This window comes from Sciurus vulgaris (assembly GCF_902686455.1).
Source record: "Sciurus vulgaris genome assembly, chromosome: 6".
NCBI lineage: Eukaryota > Metazoa > Chordata > Mammalia > Rodentia > Sciuridae > Sciurus > Sciurus vulgaris.
In genome coordinates, this window is record NC_136466.1 from 18772367 (window position 1) to 18793545 (window position 21179).

Sequence of the window (21179 nt, forward strand, 5' to 3'; positions counted from 1 at the left end):
CAGCATCCACTTATCAGAGAAAGCATTTGACCTTTGCTTTTTTGGAATTGATTTATCTCACTTAGTATGATATTCTCCAACTGCATCCAGTTACCTACAAATGCCATAATTATATTCTTCCTTATGGCTGAGTAATATTCCACTGTCTATATCCCACTCCTTGATCTGTACCCAAAGGACATAAAATCAACATACTATTGTGACGCAGTCACATCATTGTTTATAACAGCTCAATTCACAATAGCTAGATTGTGGAACCAAACTAGATGCCCTTCAATAGGTGAATGGATAAAGAAACTCTGGTTGAAACTCTAACCAAGTTTTCACATGCTCAAGTATCTGTTTTGACTCTGAATCCTAAAGGGTCTGCAGAAAGGCCTAAGCAATGTCACACTGATTATAATTCTGCGGCTTTTCATTTTGACTGAGTGACAAAACCATCAGTTATTTCTTAACAGTTGCCTTTGCTCTTATCCAAACTTGGATTCACAATATCATATCCAAATTTCTAATGATGTGGTAGCATCATTAAATCTCAGGTCGTAACACTATAAAATGTCTGTTATGGCTTTGGGGCAAAAGCCATTGTATTTCTTGGTTTTATACATGCCTTTAGTGACTCCTTGGGCTATGTTGTGTACTTAGTTTTCTTGTTGCGCAAGACAAAAGTCATTGTGGGGTGACAGTAGCCAGTGGCTAAGGAATAAAAAATTTATTCAAAGAGCTCTTGGCCCAAGCAGAATATTGGTATTTCCCAGGCAAAGCTTTCATCACGTGGTATAGTCCATCCCCATAAAAGACGTTGCCCTCTTTATAGATGATCTGCCACAGGTAAATGAGGCACCTTCCAGAGGCATCATGCACTGTTATTGTTTCCTTTGATTAAAGACAGAACTATCTCCATACATGTAGTCTTAAAACTTAAATCAGGATACCTGCCCAAAAGGCTTCTAGCCTCACTTCACAGTCTCCTGGTATTGTAGAGGCATTGAGATATTTAAGGCCATTACGGAAGTTTATCAGGATCCAGAGAGGCATGTTCACGAAAAACCCATTAACTGCATTTATTGTATTGACTCATTCCTGTAGAGCCTCTGTCCTGTTTTAAATCAAAAAGTCCCAAGGAACAGATTCAGATGCTTATTGCTAGGCTTTTCTGAATAAGATTCATTCCAGGATAGCTTCTTCAGTAACAATGACTTAACTCTCAAGTTACTTGAGAATTTTTACATAAATCAGGTACTTAAAGAGATTTGCCTCAAAATCCTTAGTTTGAGAATGCTTAAAACCATAGATGTTTTCTTTTTTGTTTTTTATTATTGTTATTATAATCATCATCATCATCATCATCATCATCATCTTAAATTGGTGACACATGCCAGTCATATGTACTTCAAATACAAACATGACAAAATAGTTTGTGGTTCCTGATTCAGAAAGCACTGGGAAAGGATGCAGCTTTGTTATGCATCTGCATAGTCTGTCTTACAGAGCTCCATATACACATGTAGTGATTATGTTGCATATTTATGTGGTGAGAAGTTATGTACATTCATATATACACATACATATATATCCACTTTTTAAAAAAGTTTCTATATTCTACATCTCTTCATTTATATAAATAGGTGTCTATACCTGTGGTAAAATGTGTTATCAAGCTATATACTCATTAGCTGGTAGTAATAACTACCACAAAAGTTGCAGAAAATATTATTAGTTACAAATCCCTTCCTATTTTTGCCATCCTACAACAAATTAGGATGGCAAGTTTTTATTTGCAAAACAGGGCAACCAAGTGTCAGAAACTACAAATGACTTATCCAAGGTCATTCTTCTTTGTATGATCAGGATTCCAAATGGTTGATTTGGGCTCTGAAGTTTATAATTTTGTCCAATAAGAGACACTTACCAATTCTTTGTAAAGAGTGAACAGAAAACATTTTAATATCTATTAGCTTTATAAAGTGTATTGTGCCATTTAAAAACAGTAAGACACTGACATAAATATGGATGTTGTAAGGAAAACACTTCCTTCTACTTATTTTTAAGATATGAAGAAGACTCCTTGCTCCTGTAAGAGCTTTAGCTATTTTATTTTTCCTGGTCCAAAGCCCTAGTTCAGAGATGGCAATTGCCATGAATGTGCATTATCACAAAGAGTGACCACAGCCTATAGCAATGTTGCAACTTCGCCTCACAGTTTATTCTTCTCTGCTTTTCTCCTCCTCTATTATGCATATGCCTTTTACCATTCATGTCTTTTGTATTCATCTTATTCAGGGAATTAAATTTTCTCTATTTCTGCAGACAGGAATTAATCCTGCTATTTTACATATGTAGTACTGGTGTTTGGTATGCCTATCATGTATCCAATCTATTTTCCCTTGAAAACTTCTGTTCTATATATATTCACGTCTCTATGTTTTAATGGCAATTCAGATTGTATCTACATATAAAAACACAAATGAACAAAAAAAAATCAGTGGACTAGTGAGAAATTATTGTAAGACTCAGTTAAAATAAATTTTAATGTTTTAACTCTGAGAAAAGAGTGAGATGTGGATGCTAATTTTAATAGAATTTGTGGTATATAGAAATTCAGAAAATCCCAGTGAAAACAAAAGTAATCAAGTTGGTAAGAAGATAAACTCTGGTACTATTTATGTAGCGTTGCTTAAATGGGTTAAATTATATCCATTGTTAAAAATATGAAAACAAGAGCTGAATAAATAGCTCATTTGGGAGAGCGCTTGTCTAGCGTGCGCAAGGACTGTGGTTCGAATCCTCGGTGCCTCAGATGAGGAGAAAAAAAATATGAAAACAATGCTTATAACCTAAGACACATTATAAAGTTTAAAAAGCATATAAAAATGCCCTAAAATAATCCCCCAAATACAAAGATTTTTAGTGAGCAATACCAACTGCTTACATCATTATATATCTACATATTTATCCATTCAACAGATAATATATTGAGTGCCTTGCAGTAAATAGAGTGGAATCTGTGCCCTTAAACAGCTTAAACTTTATTGGAAGAAATAGTTCTAAGGAAAATGAATAAGCAAGAAAATTTCAGATTGTGGCAATTGCTTGAAGGAGATGAACAGAAAGCTGAGGTGGGCCATAGTCATGGCAGCCTCTTTGGGTAGCCAGCTGGAGAAGGGCTTCTTGGGGAGGTGATTCGGAGTTGAAAGATCAGAAGAGAGGGCTCTGTGCCCACCTGAAAGACTCCTATTCTAGGCTGAGGGAACAGGTGCAAAGACTGAAAGATAGTGAGGACACATTGTGAGATGGGACAGGGAAGAAAGACACAGTATTCAAGATGCAATAGGCCACAGCAAGGGTTTTGGATTTTCTTGGAAGAACAACTGAAACATTTAAGCAGAGGAGTCATAAAATCTAATTTATTCTCCTGTGTGGATAATGCATAGTAGGGAGGCAAATGGAGAAGCTGGGATGTGAAGATACTGCAGGGACTCAGATCTGAGGCAGGGGGACACCCACTCAGGAGGAGGCAGTGGAGACAGTAAGGGATTGAAGCAGAGCAGCCAACAGAATGTGCTGAAGGAAAGGAAGGAATTGGAGTGAGCATCAGACTTATAAAAAAGGAAAACAAAAATTAACAAAACAAACCTTTGTAGAAAAGGAATCAAGCCAAAGAGGCAAGGGTTCTTTATATTAAGTAAGTTAATCAAATATTTTCCATTGCTAGTTGAGAATCCCATCCTGTTCTAAAGAATTCCATGCACTCATCCTACCTGGATTACAGGTTTAAAATGTACTCATGGTATTTTTAATTGCAAAAGAGAAGTTCTACCTATGAACTCTTTCTTCCAAGCCAGAGCTACATCATACTTTGCTATTCCCAGCACAGAGTATGGTGCTCCTTACAATAAGCATAAGTTGGTCAAATTCAACATCAATCTGTAGTCTTAGTTTCCTTCAGCAGAGGTAAATATTTGAAATATTAAAGCACTTGCAAAATACTGTATAGAGAAAGGTGAAAAATGGTAGATTGAAGGTAAGGTTGTTGGAAGATTAGATTTTAGGGTCTCGAGAAAGGAAGGAGGAAACCTGAGAGGAAGAGGAATAGTGCTTGTCACGGTTCTCATTCACCTGTGAGGTTTATAAAACAGGCTAGGGACAGCTCATCCCACTTCACCCAGACACGGGAACTGCCCGTCTGTCAAACATGGTCAGATGTTTTTGGTGCGAGTAGTTAATGGTCCACTCTTGGGGAAATACTGATGTAGTCCAGTCTCTACTTGCTAAAACAGCAGGAGACTTGCAAAGGAAAATGTGTATCAAAAGTTCATCACTTCTTTTCCTTAGAGCTTAGGCTAAATCACAGTCACCCCGAGAGTCCAGTTTATCCTCTTCAACACCTGGATTTAACTTTCCAGCTCAGGTCACGGTCCTGATAACAACACATACTTCTCTTTCTCTTCTAGAATCACAACCACGGCTGCCTGCATGATGGACCTGCGGCGGTACCCGCTGGATGAACAAAACTGCACCTTGGAAATTGAAAGCTGTAAGTCTCTCTGTGAATCCAGCTAGAGTGAACTCTGCTTTGAGGTTCTCTGCAGGCGAGGGCTCCTACACTGGTCCCTGTGCTGACCGAAGTCGTGCAGAAGTTCTGCGAGCACACAGAATTTAGTGGAGGGAGGCAGTGACAAACAGCGTCTTCCTTCCATGATGGTGCCACCCTTTTATTCCTTTGAAGAGATGTCTATGGAAGAAATAATCTGGGAATAAAAGGAAGATGATAGGATTCTGGAAGGAGACCAAAGACTATTCCAGGCTTTCAAAGTATGGAGTTGGTGAACACAGTCACAACAGGTTTTAGAAAATAGGTGCAGGTAGCAGGGTGTCAGAAAGTTCCCCGATGGTCTGCCTCTCTTTGTCTCTTTTTGCATTTTTTTGCATTTTTATGTTGCATTTTTTTGTTGTTGCATTTTTTTATGTTGCATTTTTTTGCATTTTTATGTTGCATTTTTTTGACTTGTGCTTCAATTTATGGTAAAATATTGCTCAAAATCCAAACTCTTTGACAGTTTCACATTGTTGATGTAAGATTATTTCTTTAAAAAGTATGTTGTTGTGCACTACTCATGAATTTTTTGTGATCAGAGCATTTTTTTGAGGTAGAATCTCATGGAGATTTTAAATAATCACAGTTCTACATGGATGAAGCATTTTCAAAGCTCTTACTTCATTTGAGTCTTAATTCACTTAATTGTTAAGTGAACGTGGTCTTCCAGATTAGTTAAACCATCCATGGATTATGGATTAATGGAATGTTTTGTTCCAGTTTTGAAACTGTTTTTGGTGTCTTAAGTTTGTATTATTGCTGAAGACCATGTGATAAGCAAGGTGTGTGTGTGTGTGTGTGTGTGTGTGTGTGTGTGTGTGTGGTTTGTGTGTTGCTTTTGCTCTTCTGAAACATGGTAGCTTTTCTAAGCTGTGGTTTTAGCTTCCATGTTGATTCAGTCACCTGCCCTGTTGGTTGGGCTAAAATGCTGATATGGTGACCTGTCTTCATTTCAGAAGTCACACAGGGGATTGTCTGAAGTGGAAGAACATTTTTAATTCCTTTTTCTCTGTCAACCAAATAGTTGGGAGCTGACAATTTTACGTCCAGTTTTCTAGGTACTGAGTAGCTAGAGTGCAGTGAGGACACTCTTATCCTTTGTGAGGAATTTTAGCTGAGACAGACCATGTGACTCCAGACCCCTGCTCTGAGCAGAAATACTGCATTTATGACACATTGTGGGTATTTTGAACAATTCAAAAGATAGTTTAATTAAGATAGGAAAATTAAATTTAGGTGTATTTCGTAAAAGCTGATTGCTTACTAATATTCCAAATAATCATTGTTTTCCAATTACGATCTTTGCCTTACAAAACTATTTTAAGAACTTGGTCTATGGGAAATCATTGATTTTATGTAAATATTTTTAGGATGGTATCATTTCATGTTGCATTTTTTTGACTTGTGCTTCAATTTATGGTAAAATATTGCTCAAAATCCAAACTCTTTGACAGTTTCACATTGTTGATGTAAGATTATTTCTTTAAAAAGTATGTTGTTGTGCACCACTCATGAATTTTTTGTGATAAGAGCACTTTTTTTTGAGGTAGAATCTCATGGAGATTTTAAATAATCACACTTCTACATGGATGAAGCATTTTCAAAGCTCTTACTTCATTTGAGTGTTTTATATCCCTCTCCAGTAAGTAAATTAGGCCTTTTGGGTTTTTAAATAATTGTTAGTAGTAGTTCATAAATATACATAGTAGTGGATATGCCATATTCATGCATGCACATAATATAATTTGATCAATCTCATTCCACAGCTCCTCAGCCTTTTTGTTTTAAACTGATACCTAAGGACCTGGGCGCCCAAATATTTTATGATGTTATTAAATTTTGATATAAATACTTTAAAAGTGACATGGTAATTCACTAAGATTTATATATTTCATTTAAAATTTGTTACTCTGTGAAATGAAGTAGATATTGATATTCCTGTCTTTATAGCTAGGAAAACAGACTCAACAAATTATAATTATTTGTCCAAAATCACTCCGTCCCTTAATGGTAGAGTAGACCTATGCGGATGTGGTTAATACCTGGTTTACCTTAGGAAAGACACTGGTTTTGAGGAACCAGATTTTTAAAAATCTCCATTCTTATCCCCCCTGTTCTGAAAAATCAGGAAATTTTCCCTAAGGGAAATTGGTACTTAATAATGTGTAGAGAGATAGCAGATCATTGCTACAGAGAATGAAATATCAGATTGCATTAACAACATGCAGATTCCCAGACTTTGTTATTAGAAATAGTTTCCTAAATGAGCAGAGTGAAAGTCACCTTCCTACCCCTTAAACAACTAGCTTCCAGTTGATGACTAGCATTCCACCTTATTTATCCACTTATTTGTTCTCTCTTCTTTCCTCCCTCCCTCATCTTCCTCCTTCTACTTCCTTCCCTTTTTTTTCTCCTTCTCATCTTTCCTCCCTCCTTTTCTCAAGTGAAATCAACCCTAATAGTAGCATTTCTAAATCATTAACACCTTGTCAGCGAATTCTAAGTGAGTTTATTGGTTCCGTTTCAGAGACGATAACGTGATTCTTGATTCCCAATGACTTGAAGTGAGGGAATATTAGGAACGAGTTCTTTGCCCACTTATTCATTCATTGATTTAGGAATTTACTCATTTGTTATTTATTGAGCATTAATTATTTGCCAGGAATTCTAATAAGCTTTAGTATAATGGAAAGAACAATAGACATTCTTTCTGCCCTCTATGGTGAGGAAGATGGATCTAATGTAAATAAATACATATATGAATACAAAATTGCATTAGTCAAAGGCGTTATCCAGGTATTTAGTATTCTCTTATAGAGAATTTAGAGAGAAGACTTGAAATAAAGTGCTGAGGACTTTAGATGGTCAGAATGGGCTATGTTTGCTTCATTACTGTTCTTAAATATAAAACGACAGAGACGTCCTATAGAATCAATGGGATCTGAAGAAGTTAATGGGCCCTGATAGACTTATCACTATACAGGCCATGAGCCAAACTGCCAAAATAGAAAGGAGGATTCACTGTGAGGTGCTTCCATTTCTCTCTCTTAAAGCTGTCTTTCATCCACACGTTCTTGTCATCTCTTTGATCAGAGACTACTCATCGTTTTTTGTCTACAAAGCATGGGAATTTATAAATTTATGGACATATCTCATCTGGATTTTTCTCTGAACGTTTCAGGACAGGTTGGGAAAGGAACTATAACACTTTCCTATTTTTCTATGAGTGTGTTACACTAAAAGTATCAGATAACACCAACCCCATGTAAGCATAATTCTTTGAAGGTTCTGGCTACTTAATAATAAATTGCAGTACAAAAATAATGCATGGTCCCAAATTTGCCAATGCTTTGGAAATCCATTGCTGCCAAATATGATTTAAGACTGTCAGTACAAGTCAAATATTTCTTCCAAGGTAGCTGATACTGGTATAAGAAAGCTAGGCAGTTGCAGAATTAAGAGAGCCGCCCCTCCTGATTATTCCAATTTTGAAGATATGTGATTCTCTGCATACCCCACTTTCACAATTTTTCATTTTCTTATGGAATATACTAAAGAAACTCACAGTATAACATTATGCTGTGATCTCTTGACAGTGTGATTAGAACTTTATATATTTTTAAAAAGAGAGAAATCTTTGACTCGTGCTATCAGTCTAAAATTATATTTGGCTGCAATGGATTTCCAAAGCTTTGGCAAACTTGGGATCATTTATTATTTCTGTATTGGAATTTATTACTAAGTGTCAAGAACATTCATAAGAACTGTATCTCCTTAGTATGTTCCATCCAGAAATGAAAAATTGTGAAAAATGGGATGGGGAGAAAATCACATATTTTCAAAATGGGAATAGTCAGGGGTGGCTCTGCTAATTCTGCACCGGCTAAGCTTTCTAATACCAATGTTGGCTACCTGACCTCATCACGACCTGTTCCGTCCCTCAGAAGAGCAAGGAAGCCTTATTCTGTTTCCAGCCCCAGTTCCAGGTTCTACACTGGGGACATGTGAACTCCTTGTCTGGAAGGGAGTATGGAATTCTCTCAATGCTCCCTTTGATAACTAGCTCAAGTAGTTAAAAATACAAAGGGTCCTTTTTTTCTCCTCCTTTGGTATCTCATCCTATCTTAGGGTGAGTAGATAATGAAGACACAATGTCTTAAGGGTGAGTTTGGTGCTCTCCTAACTCTGTTGGCTTTCCAGACCGTCTCAACCTCTGTGGAATCCACAATGAATCATAAGGTGCAGAACTTTGCTCTTTCCTAGCAGGCTGTTCCAAGTGAGGACTGAGGTGGACAGCCAGACATTGCCTTTTGAGGTCTTAAAACATATATCCTATACACTGACCTTTTTGACAGCACCAGACACTTCTTTTTGGCCTCTAAAGTCACTGATCATTGGAGTGATATTCGGCAGGTCACCCTATTTACCCAGACCTTAATTTCCTCATGGTTAAAATGGGGACAATTATATCTATCCCATGAGGTTTTATGAGGAATAAATGTAATACTGTAGATGAAGAATGCTGCACATTACTATGGATGTGGTAGCCATCTCATAAACAGCAACTTCAGTAATTAATAATAATACCATAATAATAGAAGTTTTATCGTATTAAAAAAGTCCCATTTTAGCCAGGCATGTGGACACACACCTTTAATCTCAGGAGTCTGAGGCAGGAAGATCAGAAGTTTGAGGTCAGCCTCAGCAACATTGTGAGACCCTAAGAACCTTAAGGAAACTCTGTCTCAAAATGAAAAATTTTTAAAAAGTGGGGGCTGAGAATGTAGCTCAGTGGTTAAATGCCCCTGCATTCAATTCCTGGTACCCCCTTCCCCCAAAAAAGAGTCTCATTCTCCCACAGGTTTGCATAATTTCGAGAACTAGTAAATGCAGCTAAAGATGGACGCTTAGCACAGCTTGGGCTGTCTCAACTTTTGTAGAGTTTATTCTGGTCCTTACAGTGACATTCCAGGTTTTTCTCACCTGTAGTGCTATTTACCTCCTCTCAGAATGATTCATCCACCTGCATCGACAGTATAAAATGCAAATGAACTTCTTTTACTTCTGCCTCAGGAAATAGAATTAATAACTAGCTTCAGCATCCAAAGATGTAGATTTAAAACTGCTTTAACAGCTACACTTAGATGTCAGTCCATTTGTGGTTTTTATTAATATTTAAACTGGCCAAAGAAGGCCACCACCTGCTGATCAGGTAAAGCTTCCATGGCTGCTGAAGGCAAAGGTCCCTTCTGGTACAAACTCCTCATCCTAAGAGGTATTCACTATGCTGTAGGAAAGCAGAGGGTAGGAATATGCCTATTGCTGTCTAACAGAATCCCACTTTGGAAATCTTAAGACCACTTGCCGATAGGTTATTGATGAAATGAAGACTGTTTTCTTTATTTAGCAATTTCATTTTAACTCATTCTTTTTGAAGAGATCAATATAGATTTATACATTTAAGCATTTGAGGTATTCAATGCAAATATACTATAGCAAATGCTTAACTTTAATCTTGAAGCCAGATATGCTACAGACTAGCTAATACAACTGTAAATATAGACTAGTAAATACAACTGTAATATTTGGGAAACATAGAAGCAAGAAGAGTGCCTTGTGTTCTTGCATCCCAAAGTAAAAATCGTGGTACCTTGGAGTAGGTGAGTAGACCAGTAACAGAGGAAAGTAGTAAGTGGATAGGGCTCTGTACTAGAGGGAAGCTTAAAATACATATACATATATATATAAATATATATTTATTATTATTATATATTATATATATATATATAGAGAGAGAGAGAGAGAGAGAGTATGAGTGAGAGAGAGACCTGTTAGTATGGCTTCCTGTACAAAATTGTGATCCTTATAAATAATGAGATAAACTAGACAGATTTTTGTGCAATGCTTGACAGTGACATTTTCATACGCAGTGGCCTTTATCATTATAAACACCATCATCATCATTATCAAATTATACCTGGAATGTAGTGCTCAGAGTCACAACACTTCAAGAATATTTAGTAATCCAAAAAACCAAAATGTGTATATACATAAACCAGGGCATTTGAAGGACCCAGTAGAAGAAACTGGAATTGGGGTTTGGAAGACACATTTACCCCAAGAAAGGGAAATTTAGGCTAGTGGGGGATGTTGTGTTTGAACAGGAGGGCTATTTTTAATTAAGGACAGAATTTCCTCTTAAGAGAGCACACTACATCTACCCTAAGGGCAAAATTTGACCAACCCTGAAAGATAATAAAAGACAATTTGAGGTTGAAAAGTTAAAAACAGAAAAATTTCATAGCAATTGCAGCCAGTGAAAAATCACACCATTTCCTGGGGACGAAGAAGTTCTTGCATTGGACCAGTGATCCAACTGGATAATTTCTAAGTGGCTATGCATTGAGGGTTGGTTGGCACCAGCAGAAATCAAAGGATTTTAATTAGAGGACAATCAGGCAAGCAATGGTTTATATAAGGTTGCAGATCTCATATACATATACCTCTGGGAGCATGCTGCTCAGGAAGAGATGAACATCACCTCCCTGCTAAGATTTCAAGTAGGACAGTGCGTGTGTTGCTGATGGTCTATTGTTATTCAACTAGCAATCTTTCTTTTCTCCTATATTTCTCGTAGGATTACGTTTTACAATTACATCTGTGTGGAATAAGGTTAAGGCCCTATTTTTTTTTTTTTTTTTTGCCTTTCTAAATAATCTAATTCCTCTTGAGTCTTTTGATCTACTTAAGACTCAACAGTAGATAAGGTGTGTATACATGTGTCTGTGCACATACACATGTAGAGGAGAGATGGAGTGGAGGGTGTTAATGAAGCTCCCAAGAATTTTAGCTGACCTTGGAATTATTTTGAGTTAGAAACATATTTCTGTGAAATTTCAGCAAGGCTTAGTCATAATTATTCATCAAGGAAATAGCAAAGAGCATTGAAAATGCTCTCTTTCTGAGATTCCTTGAGTCACTGCGTACAAATTTAATTTGCATCACTGTTGTGATAATGTCTGGAATTGAATCTAGTATTGTGAAATTGAGGGGTCGGTCTTCCTGGGAATCCTTACTGTGGAGACACTTTGCTGGAATGTGGTCTTGGTTTAGCAGTTATGAGTCCCTGGTGACCACAGAAGACTGGCTGAATGTGTACTTAGAACTTTTGGTACCTCATCAGGTGTTATCTCTGACCTCAGTGTCTATCAGGACTTCAAGACTTCTGTCCTTTCATCTCTTCCATCATTTGAAAGTATTGACTTGGTTATAAAGGGAATGTCCTAATATTGAAGACAAACCCTTTTGATCTGAAGTGTGTGTTTTTCCCTGGTACAAAGAAATGTTATTTCTTTATTCACATTTTTCATTTCCTCTTTTTATAATTTTTTGTTCTCTCTTTCTGAGATTTCTATTAGATAGGTCTTGAGTCTCCTGTCTCAGCCTACTATGGATGTGAACTAAAATGCATAGAATTTTATCTTCCAGATTGCTAATATTTACTTATTTATTTTTATTTTATTTTATTTGTCCTACTTAGTTGTCCATGACAGTAGAATGAATTTATACATTTTGATAAATCATACTAATAATTATTTTTATTTTTAACACTTTCATTAGTAAATATTTTGTTTAGCAACCATGTTTTCAATTTCTGAGAACTCTTTACTTTTGGTTACCAGTTTTCCACAGTCTCTTGTCCTATGGAATGCCGTTTTGATTTTAAGGATGCCTATTTATTTTCAAGTTCACTTTTGCCCCCTTCCCTTTCTGTTCCCTCTTGTGATGGTGTGTGTTTGTTACCTCATTCCTTATTTCTCTTGCTGTTGATTTTTTGTACATGTCTCCTGATTTTGGTATCAATTCATGTTTATAATAAAGGCTTAGTTTGATCAGAACAAGTAGCTAATAGAGGTTTTCTGAACCCATCTGGGTTTCTTCCACACTTGTGCATGGTGGTCTCCACAGCCCGCCTCCAGGAAGGGAACTGAGCTCACTTGCCAAGTACCCTCTTCAGTAGAGCGGGCTGGTGCCTCTCACATTTATTTGAGACTTTGATCTGGGACTTGGGCACCATAGATTATTTCTTCCTTTCACTACCAGGAGGAACTGATGTAACTGGAATTGTTTTTCTCCATTCGTAGAGATACCCAAGGCTCCTTGGGGCCCCCATCTGTTTCTGTCTCCAGTAGGATAAATAACCTAAACGAGGACTCCAACAGCTTCACTTGGTCTAAGGTGTTTTCTTAGGGTCATCCAGTGTGCGCTCTCCACAGTCACTTACATGCCAGGGAGATGGTTCTGTGTACAAGCTCAGAGTCTGAATTTACCAGTTCTCTAGGACACAGGTTCTCAGTCTTAATGCATGTTGGGAATATTGTGAAATTCCTAATGATGGAACCCCACCATAGATCTATCGAATCGGTAAGTTAGAAGCTCTGCAGGTGATATCAGTGAGCAGCGAGTGAGCCCTCCTGGTGTGGTCCTCCTTAGACAGTGCAAATAGGGACAGCGTTTTCATCAACTCGGAAGAATCTGTTGAGTAACTCTAGTGTGAGATGAAGTCACAGTAGTAGAATTTTGCCATATCATAGAAAGTATCAAATCTATAATTTCATTTATAAATTTGAATAATATTTTACTGGAAAGCGCCTACTTAAATTTCCAGGATGAAGGTTTTATGGTATTAACTTCTTCACACTTAGTTTACATTCATGATGACGTCTGATGAGACTTATAGGTTACATGGACATTTTTTCCAATATAAAATGTATAAGTATAATTAGAAATAATTTAATCCTTCAGGAGCATTAGGGTTATTTTACACATTGAAATAATTGGACAGAAATAATTTGGAATTATCAAAAAATTGATATGATTGAAAAACAGACTAAAACAGTCCATTTGGTAACCAGATAAGCCCAGAGTTCAGGAAAACGCAGCCCTTTGACCACGTGGTAGGCACCGCTGCGAAGCTTAGCGATGTGTTGGCACAGAGCTGAGCTTTCAGCCTATAGAACAGCGTGGAGCAATTGCTAAGATACAGATTCCCATCACAGGTTCTTGGAACTGAAGCATTTTCTTAACAGCTAAGTGAATTCCTAAACCTCTCATGACACTGTGTGTTTGATGAGGCTCTGCGAGAAACCCACCTGGTGTACATTCACCTTTCTGAAGGTGACAACCACTCTCTTTTAAGTTTCCACTGTTAATGTTTATCTTGCTTTGAAATTACCCATTCGATCAAAAAAATGCAGTGTATAGTTCCTCACTGCATATTACAAATGTCTCCATGGCAAATTTCATAGAGAGAAGGTGTGGAAGCACAAACTTGTTTATTTAGTTTTCCTTTAGGCTCAGGAAAGATGCCAACAATACTATCATCCTGCAACCTGTCTTCCTGGCTGGGCTTCATTTTGTACATGCTTCTAATTAGGTGAAAATGCCACATTTGTGGGTTCCTTAGCATTTTTAGTGATGGCTGGAAAGCACTTTGTAAAGCCTGATGTGAATGCTTTAAGCCAGAGGCATAAAGACACCTGCAGACCTTCCCTGGAGCACTTCCAGAGGATGCCTGTTGTTTTCCTTAGATAGTTGCAGCCTATTGAACTCAGACAGTCTTTTCTCAGATTCTGAACTTGGTTCCCTGTATTACCGCTTAAAGATACTTACTTTTCCATGGACTGTCAATTAAGCTGGTTAGTTTTTGCAAATCATTGACCTCTTTCTTTATGACAGCCTCGAGTCCACTGTCCACCCCTGCCGGAACTCCATTACGGCCAACCCCATGATGATTACATTATTAGCATGATCACTGTCCTCACTGTCCTGAGTAGGAACTACCATTTATTACAGGTTACTTTCTGCCTGGCTTTGTGCTGTCTGTACACATACTTCATCTCACCTTGTGTTCTCATGTGGTAGCTATTGATATCACTTCCACTTCAAAGACGAAGACATGGGTCTGAGAGAAATTATGTGACTTCTGTAATGCCACTCAGGTCAGCTAGTAAATGTATTAAGGTTTAGTTGAAGAGAAGAGAATCTGATATAGCTGATTTAAGCATAAGGGGGGTTATTTGGTTTACAGAATTCTTAGAAGTACTAACAAAAAAGTCTATTGGCTGAGCTTTAGGATATGACTCCCAAAAATCACAGTCCAGCCTTCTCTTGCCAAGGCAGATACCGATTCTTCTAGGATACTGTGACCAAACACTGAATGCAGTGGGCTCTGCTCTGGCTGCTAGAACCAAACTCTACTGCTTCTTAGGTAATATACACTGTAAATGCTGTGAGCACAAAGAGATTAAGTAAAGGTCACTATTTTGCCTTTCAGTTCAGTCCTGATTGGTGGACTGCATCTGATTGGCAGATCCTGGATCACATTTATAACTATAAATAAAATCAAAGTTGGGAATATAGTTTTCAGTGAGTTAATATCTTGTTTTTAAGCTGGGATTTGAACACAGGTTGGTCTAATTTTAGAGCCTACATCTTTAAATGTTGTATTTATCACTTCCTTGTTTGTAGCCTAATATTGGATTAACACATTTTTTGTATTATAATTAATTTGTTCCTAATAATTCTGTCCTAATTCAATCCTACCTAATAAACTATATGTTTCTAGAGGATATTTGTTATTTTCTTCTCCCAACCGATGTCAGAACACTGGATTTAAAGAAACCTATATTTTGTAAGAGATTCCATCTCCCATAATGGAAGCCTAAAAAGCCAGACATTCACTTTCAGCTTCCTTGGGGTGCCAAGACCAAGACACCACAAATCGTATAACCTTGAATTTGAAATCTGTGGCATAAGAACTAGTAATGAGAGAAAAGTCCAGCCTAAGAAGAGAATCAGCCATGGTAGTGGGTGGGTGGCAGTGCTTGGTGGCACATGTCAGGGTGGCAGTGCTCGGTGGCACAGGTCAGGGTGGCAGTGCTCGGTGGCACATGTCAATGGCATCTGCAAAGAACTGCGATATCCAGCCCTGTGGAGCTGGCCCTGATGAATTTACCAGCCCAGGTGTGCTCTGTAAATCTGGAACTTGTTCCTGAATGTATAGCTTCCACCACTGGTCCCTTGCCTTCTATAAGCTGCTCCTTACCAATTTAATAAAGACCTCTTCTATTTGATTTAGCCCATGCCAGTTTCCATTGTTTGCAGCTAAAAAACCTTGATGTCTGGGCTTTGTATCTCCTTTGGTTCTTTGTGTATGACAGGCAGTCCATACATCCATCAGTTCACTCTATTTATTTCACTAAGGTTCACTTTAGATACATCCTTTAAAACATTAAAAATATTGGAATTAGGAATCCCCTAATGTATATGTACCTCTATTGGGATTTATCAACCTTCTTCCTCACAATCTCTTTGGCAAGTGACTTCAGGCTATTTAAATGAAAATATTAGATACTTTGTGTGAATTGTCCTATAGTCTCATAGATCTCTTTCTACGAATCTATTGATAATTTTTTGGATACTTACTGTGTACTAAGGGCATGACATTCACTGTCTCATTTAATATTTCAGCCTGATGAGAATAAGATTAGGCACAAAGAGATTAAGTAAAGGTCACGCAGCTAATGAGGTGTGGAGTCAGGATTTGGTCCCAGACGGTCTCTCCCCATGGATCATGCTCTGGATCAGCTCTCCACTGAGCTGTGTCTGCATTAAAAGCATCCCAGGAAAGATGACACCTGAGTCCTTTGCACGCTAGCAGTGGAACTGGGCATTGACTTGTTAAACCATTTTATGATGGGAAGTGATCCTGGTCATTTTTATTCCTGTTATTAAGGAAAGTGCTTATACTTTGTTGGTATGGTTATCTTGGGATCATTGTGTCCATAAGGAGCCAGGAATCTTCTAAATCTTTGCTACTTCCTTTTTTTTAAGGTTCCCCCCCCCCACCAATAAATAGGAAGTTTTAAAAGATCTATTTCTCACCAAAATAAAGCCACTCTTAGTTTAATGGATTTCAAATGCCCCCTTTCAACCACCTATAGAAATAAATATGTATTCTGGTTATAAATTCTGAAACATTTTGTTTATACTTAAAATTCTGACATAAAGTACTACTTGAGTGTACATTTAATCAAATTTACTGCCAAATGGTAAAGGTTGATGGACAGAAACAGGAAAAATACATTAAGAATGAACTGGCCTTGAGTTGAATCATAGTGGCTGCTTTGAATTGTAATGATATCAGAATCACTTAATAAGTAAACAACAGACAGTGTATTATAAATTGCTTATATATGCAGCAGCAAACTTGTTATTTGACTGTCTTTCCAATTCCTCTCTTCTCTTTTTAGTTCCTTTGGTAAAGACCATGAGAGCTGAATACAATTTTTGGTTGTGAAGATGCATTAAAAGAACCTTCTTCAACATTTTTTTTTTTTTTTTGTACTGGGTATTGAACCCAGGGTTGCTTAACCATTGAGCTACATCCCCAGCCCTTTTTTACATTTTTTTTAGAGGCAAGGTCTCCACAAGTTACCAGGGACTGGCTGATTTGCTGAGCCTGACTTTGAACTCATGATCTTCCTGCCTTAGCCTATTAAGCCACTGGGATTATAGGCATGAGCCACCACACCCTCTTTAAAGTTTCAAGTTAAAAAAAATAAGTTTCAACGTAGTACTACCAATAATTACCACTTGAAATGCCATCTTGAATTGTGCACTTTGGCTAATCTCTTTCCAGTGACCATTTCATTTAATCTGCACAATAACCTCTTGGGTAGGTATAAAGTCATCCCTACTTTACAAGTGGGGGAAAGGGGGATTTAAGAATTTAGAAAACAACAGGAAGCATTGAGATTGGAATCAATTTATACTGCAAGTTCAGTCATTTTTAAAACTTTTCCCCAGCTTTCTTCAGGTTTAACTGGCAAATAAAATTGAATATCTGCATTGGGTGCAAAGGGTTACTTGATCTATGTATTGTGAAGTAACTTCCACAGACTAAGAAGGTGGTGATTTAACAATGTTATGGCAATTCATACACTTAGTTAATAAAAACAAGGTAAGCCTAAAACTAAAGCTGTTTATTCAATTTAGTGCATACCTACTGATTCCTTACCATTCTTGGGAAATCATAGGTAGAATAGGGAGAAATATAAATAAGTCAAAAAACAAATCAAGAGCATAGGAGGGTATTTATCACAAACAAAGAAACAAACAAACAGAAAAACAGGTGGGAGAGAGTTTGGAATGCTTATTTTAACCACCTCTCTCATTCTGAGGCAATGAGAATATTATCGTTTTTTTTCCAGAATAATCTGACCAACTCTCCATTGCCAAGTAAATGATAGTCACAGTCCTGGAGCATTGAGAAATCATAGTTCCTCTGATCACTCTGTCCTCACATTTTCAAGTTGCCGCGATCTTATGATCCAACTACTACCCAGAAGGAAAGTTGGAAATGCATTTGAATTAGGATGCTCTTCAGCTTCCTTACAGGCCTAATTCAAATTGTTACTTTTCTAGGTCCAATTACTGATATTTTGAGCTTGTTGGTTAACTGTTATGTGCATCTATAACTCAACAATAGAACCAAAAATATCTGAGGACAACTTCTGAATCACAGTATACTACATAGAAAATGATGTTCTATAATCCCCACCTAAAGTAAGTTTCTTGCTTTGGCTGTAGAGCACAGAAAGATGATCACAAGAAAAGAAACTTCTCCTTGACACATTTTCCTGGACCTTCCGCTTACATTCTTAATCACAAGTACCCGAAAGTGGATGTACTAACAATTATATTCTTGCAACCTACATGGATTTGTAGAGAATTAGCACTTGATAGCTGAGGGTAGGAGGTGAGGGGGCTGGCATGGGCAGCCTTGGCTCTTCAGCCTAACCATTTTTAGCTAAGATTCAGAGAGCAAATTCACTGTACGAGGGGAATATTTTTCTTGAATAGCCTCAGGGACATTTTCCTTGCTGTTCTCTTTGCCTCTAATATGTTTTCTTCTGTATTTTTTTTTTTTTTTTTTTTTTTTTTTTTTGCTTAGCTAGCTCCTATTCACCTTCAAATCTAAAACTGGAATTTATTTCTTAGCAAAGCCTTCCTTAATTCCTTTCTCAACAAACTTCTTCATAAAACTTTTCACAATCGTAATATTTATTTGTGCTACTTTATAATCAAGGTTTTCCTTTCTTTTTTGAATATAAGCACCATGAGGTAAGTACATGCTCTTTTTTCAAATTGGTGCATTTTAATTATACAAGTGTGATTTATTGTGATATTTGTACTTGCATATGATGTAATATGATCAGTTTCGTTGCCTAGTATCTCCCCTTTACGTTCCTATCCACTTTTCCCCAGTGCATGTCCTCCAGTGGTGTCCCTTTTATTTTCATGGGATGTTTTTATTTACCTATTTACTCTCGAGCTTCCACATATAAGAGAAAACATAGAATCCTTGACTTTATGATTCTGTCTTATTTCACTTAACATTATGTTCTCCAGTTCCATCAAGTTTTCTGCAAGTGACAAAATTTTGTTCTTCTTTGTGGCTAAGTAAGCTTCCAGCATGTATATATCACATTTTGTATATGAATTCATGTGCTGATGGATTTTCTTTCTCATTATGTTCAAAAAGATGAATACAAAGTGCTTTGACAACTTAGAAACATATGTTTTATAATGCATGATGGATAGATGGATGGATGGATGGATGGATGGATGGATGGATGGATGGATGGTTGCATAAGGAAAAGCCAGTCCAAACCACGTTAGTTTTTTTTATTTGCTTCATTCCAGGGTCTCTGTTCTGCTTTAACCTCAAACTGAAGCCATCACTTCTTCCTCAAAAACAAATAAGAGCAAGGAAAAATGGGATTAATGCATTTCATGAAGTTAGAAACTCCAAATGTAAAATATATCTCTTGATAAATGATTTCTATGTATGTATGAGTTTGTCATGATGAACCCAACTGGGAGGAGTTTAAAAGCAGAGATTGTCAAAGTTCCTACAGTTACATGAAGCCCGTAAGAAACCACTTTATATATAAGGATGTACATACATGAAAATAAATTGGTAGAAAAAGATTGATAATGGCTAAAAGCAACCATGATCATAATGCCAGAATTGGTTCTTTTAACATTAAATAAAATATGGTTTGGACTGGCTTTTCCTTACGCAATTGGAATTCGAATGATAAACCAGAGTGGCACTCCTGGAATCAGCTTAATTGCTCTTGATTTATTGTCATTTTTACATATTGGTAGATGTGATATTCTAACTTTGTTAGAGATTTTTGCATCACAAGGAGGATTGGATTGTAATATTTTCTTTTTGGATAATGTGTTTGTCAGGAATTGGTCTTGGAGTTAGGCTGGCCTCAAAAAAATGAAATCAAGACATTGCCTTTCCTCTGTTTCCTGAAAATGTTTGCATGAAATTGTTTGCGTATAAATGTTTGCATGGTACTTTTTTTCTCTCTTGACTGTGTGATAAAATTCACAAGTAAAGTCATCTGGGTCTGGCACTTTTTTGAGGAAGTTTTGGATAGCTTTAGACTTCAAATAGATATAGTGCTTTTACAGATAGAATTGTCTATTTCTTCTTGTGTTGTTCTTGATAAGTTGCTCAAGATGTTTTTTCATTTTCTTCGAAGATATAGAAATTTGCATGAAGTTGTTCGTAGTATTCATTTATTATCTTTTTCATGCCCAAAAAGTCTGTAGTGATAGCCTCTTCTTCTTCTTCATCTTGGAGTTTGGCCTCTCTTCTCTCTCTCTCTCTCTCTCTCTCTCTCTCTCTCTCTCTCTCTCTCTCTCTCTCTCTCTCTGTCTCTCTTTCTCTCTCTGATAAGTTTTGCTACATGTTTGTCAATTGTAGTATTTTCCAAGAACTATCTTTTGGCTCTGGTAGTTTTCTCTGTCTTCAATATTTTCATTAATTTTTTTTCTAGTTCTATATAATTTTGGAAAAGAAGGTTAAAACATTCTAACTAACTCTGTGTAATTATTTTTAATTCTGTAAATATTTGCTTCATGTCTCTTTAGGCTATTATTTGTAGTATTCACATTGATTATCTTTATGACTTACTGATGAACTTTCCCTTTTATCATTATGAAATTTCTCTTTTTATTGTTTCTCTTGTAACATTTTTTTTTGGCTTACCTATATTTTATTTAATGTTAAAAGAACCAATTCTGTCATTATGATCATGGTTGCTTTTAGACATTATCGATCTTTTTTCTACCAATTTATTTTCAATGTATGTGCATCCTTATATATAAAGTGGTTTCTTACAGGCTTCATGTAACCATATAAACTTTGACAATCTCTGCTTTTAAATTAGACCAGACTTGGCAAACTGTGACACATGGGCCAAATCCAGTCATGTCCTTTTCATATAGCCCACATGCTCAAAATAATTATTACCTCTTTAAAGAGTCGCAAAAATTAATGGGAAATTTTAGACCTGACCTTGCTATTAAATGACACTAAAATTTGATAGCTTTTCACCCTTTCCTTCACTGGATACTCTTAAACTCGTACCTACTTCCAGGCAAATCAGTCTTGTGATTTTATATGGAGTTTTAATTCAATTTTTCAATCAAATAG

General features: G+C 36.8%; 1 protein-coding gene across 3 annotated transcripts in view; it reads left to right on the plus strand.

The window, feature by feature from the left end:
* GABRB2 (gamma-aminobutyric acid type A receptor subunit beta2) overlaps positions 1–21179 on the plus strand; it is a 238738-nt gene that overhangs the window by 116405 nt on the left and 101154 nt on the right. For all 3 annotated transcript variants that reach the window (XM_079145510.1, XM_079145512.1, XM_079145511.1), the window contains exon 6: positions 4455–4537. In XM_079145510.1, coding sequence (XP_079001636.1) covers positions 4455–4537 — 83 coding nt within the window. The remainder of the gene's footprint in view (positions 1–4454; positions 4538–21179) is intronic.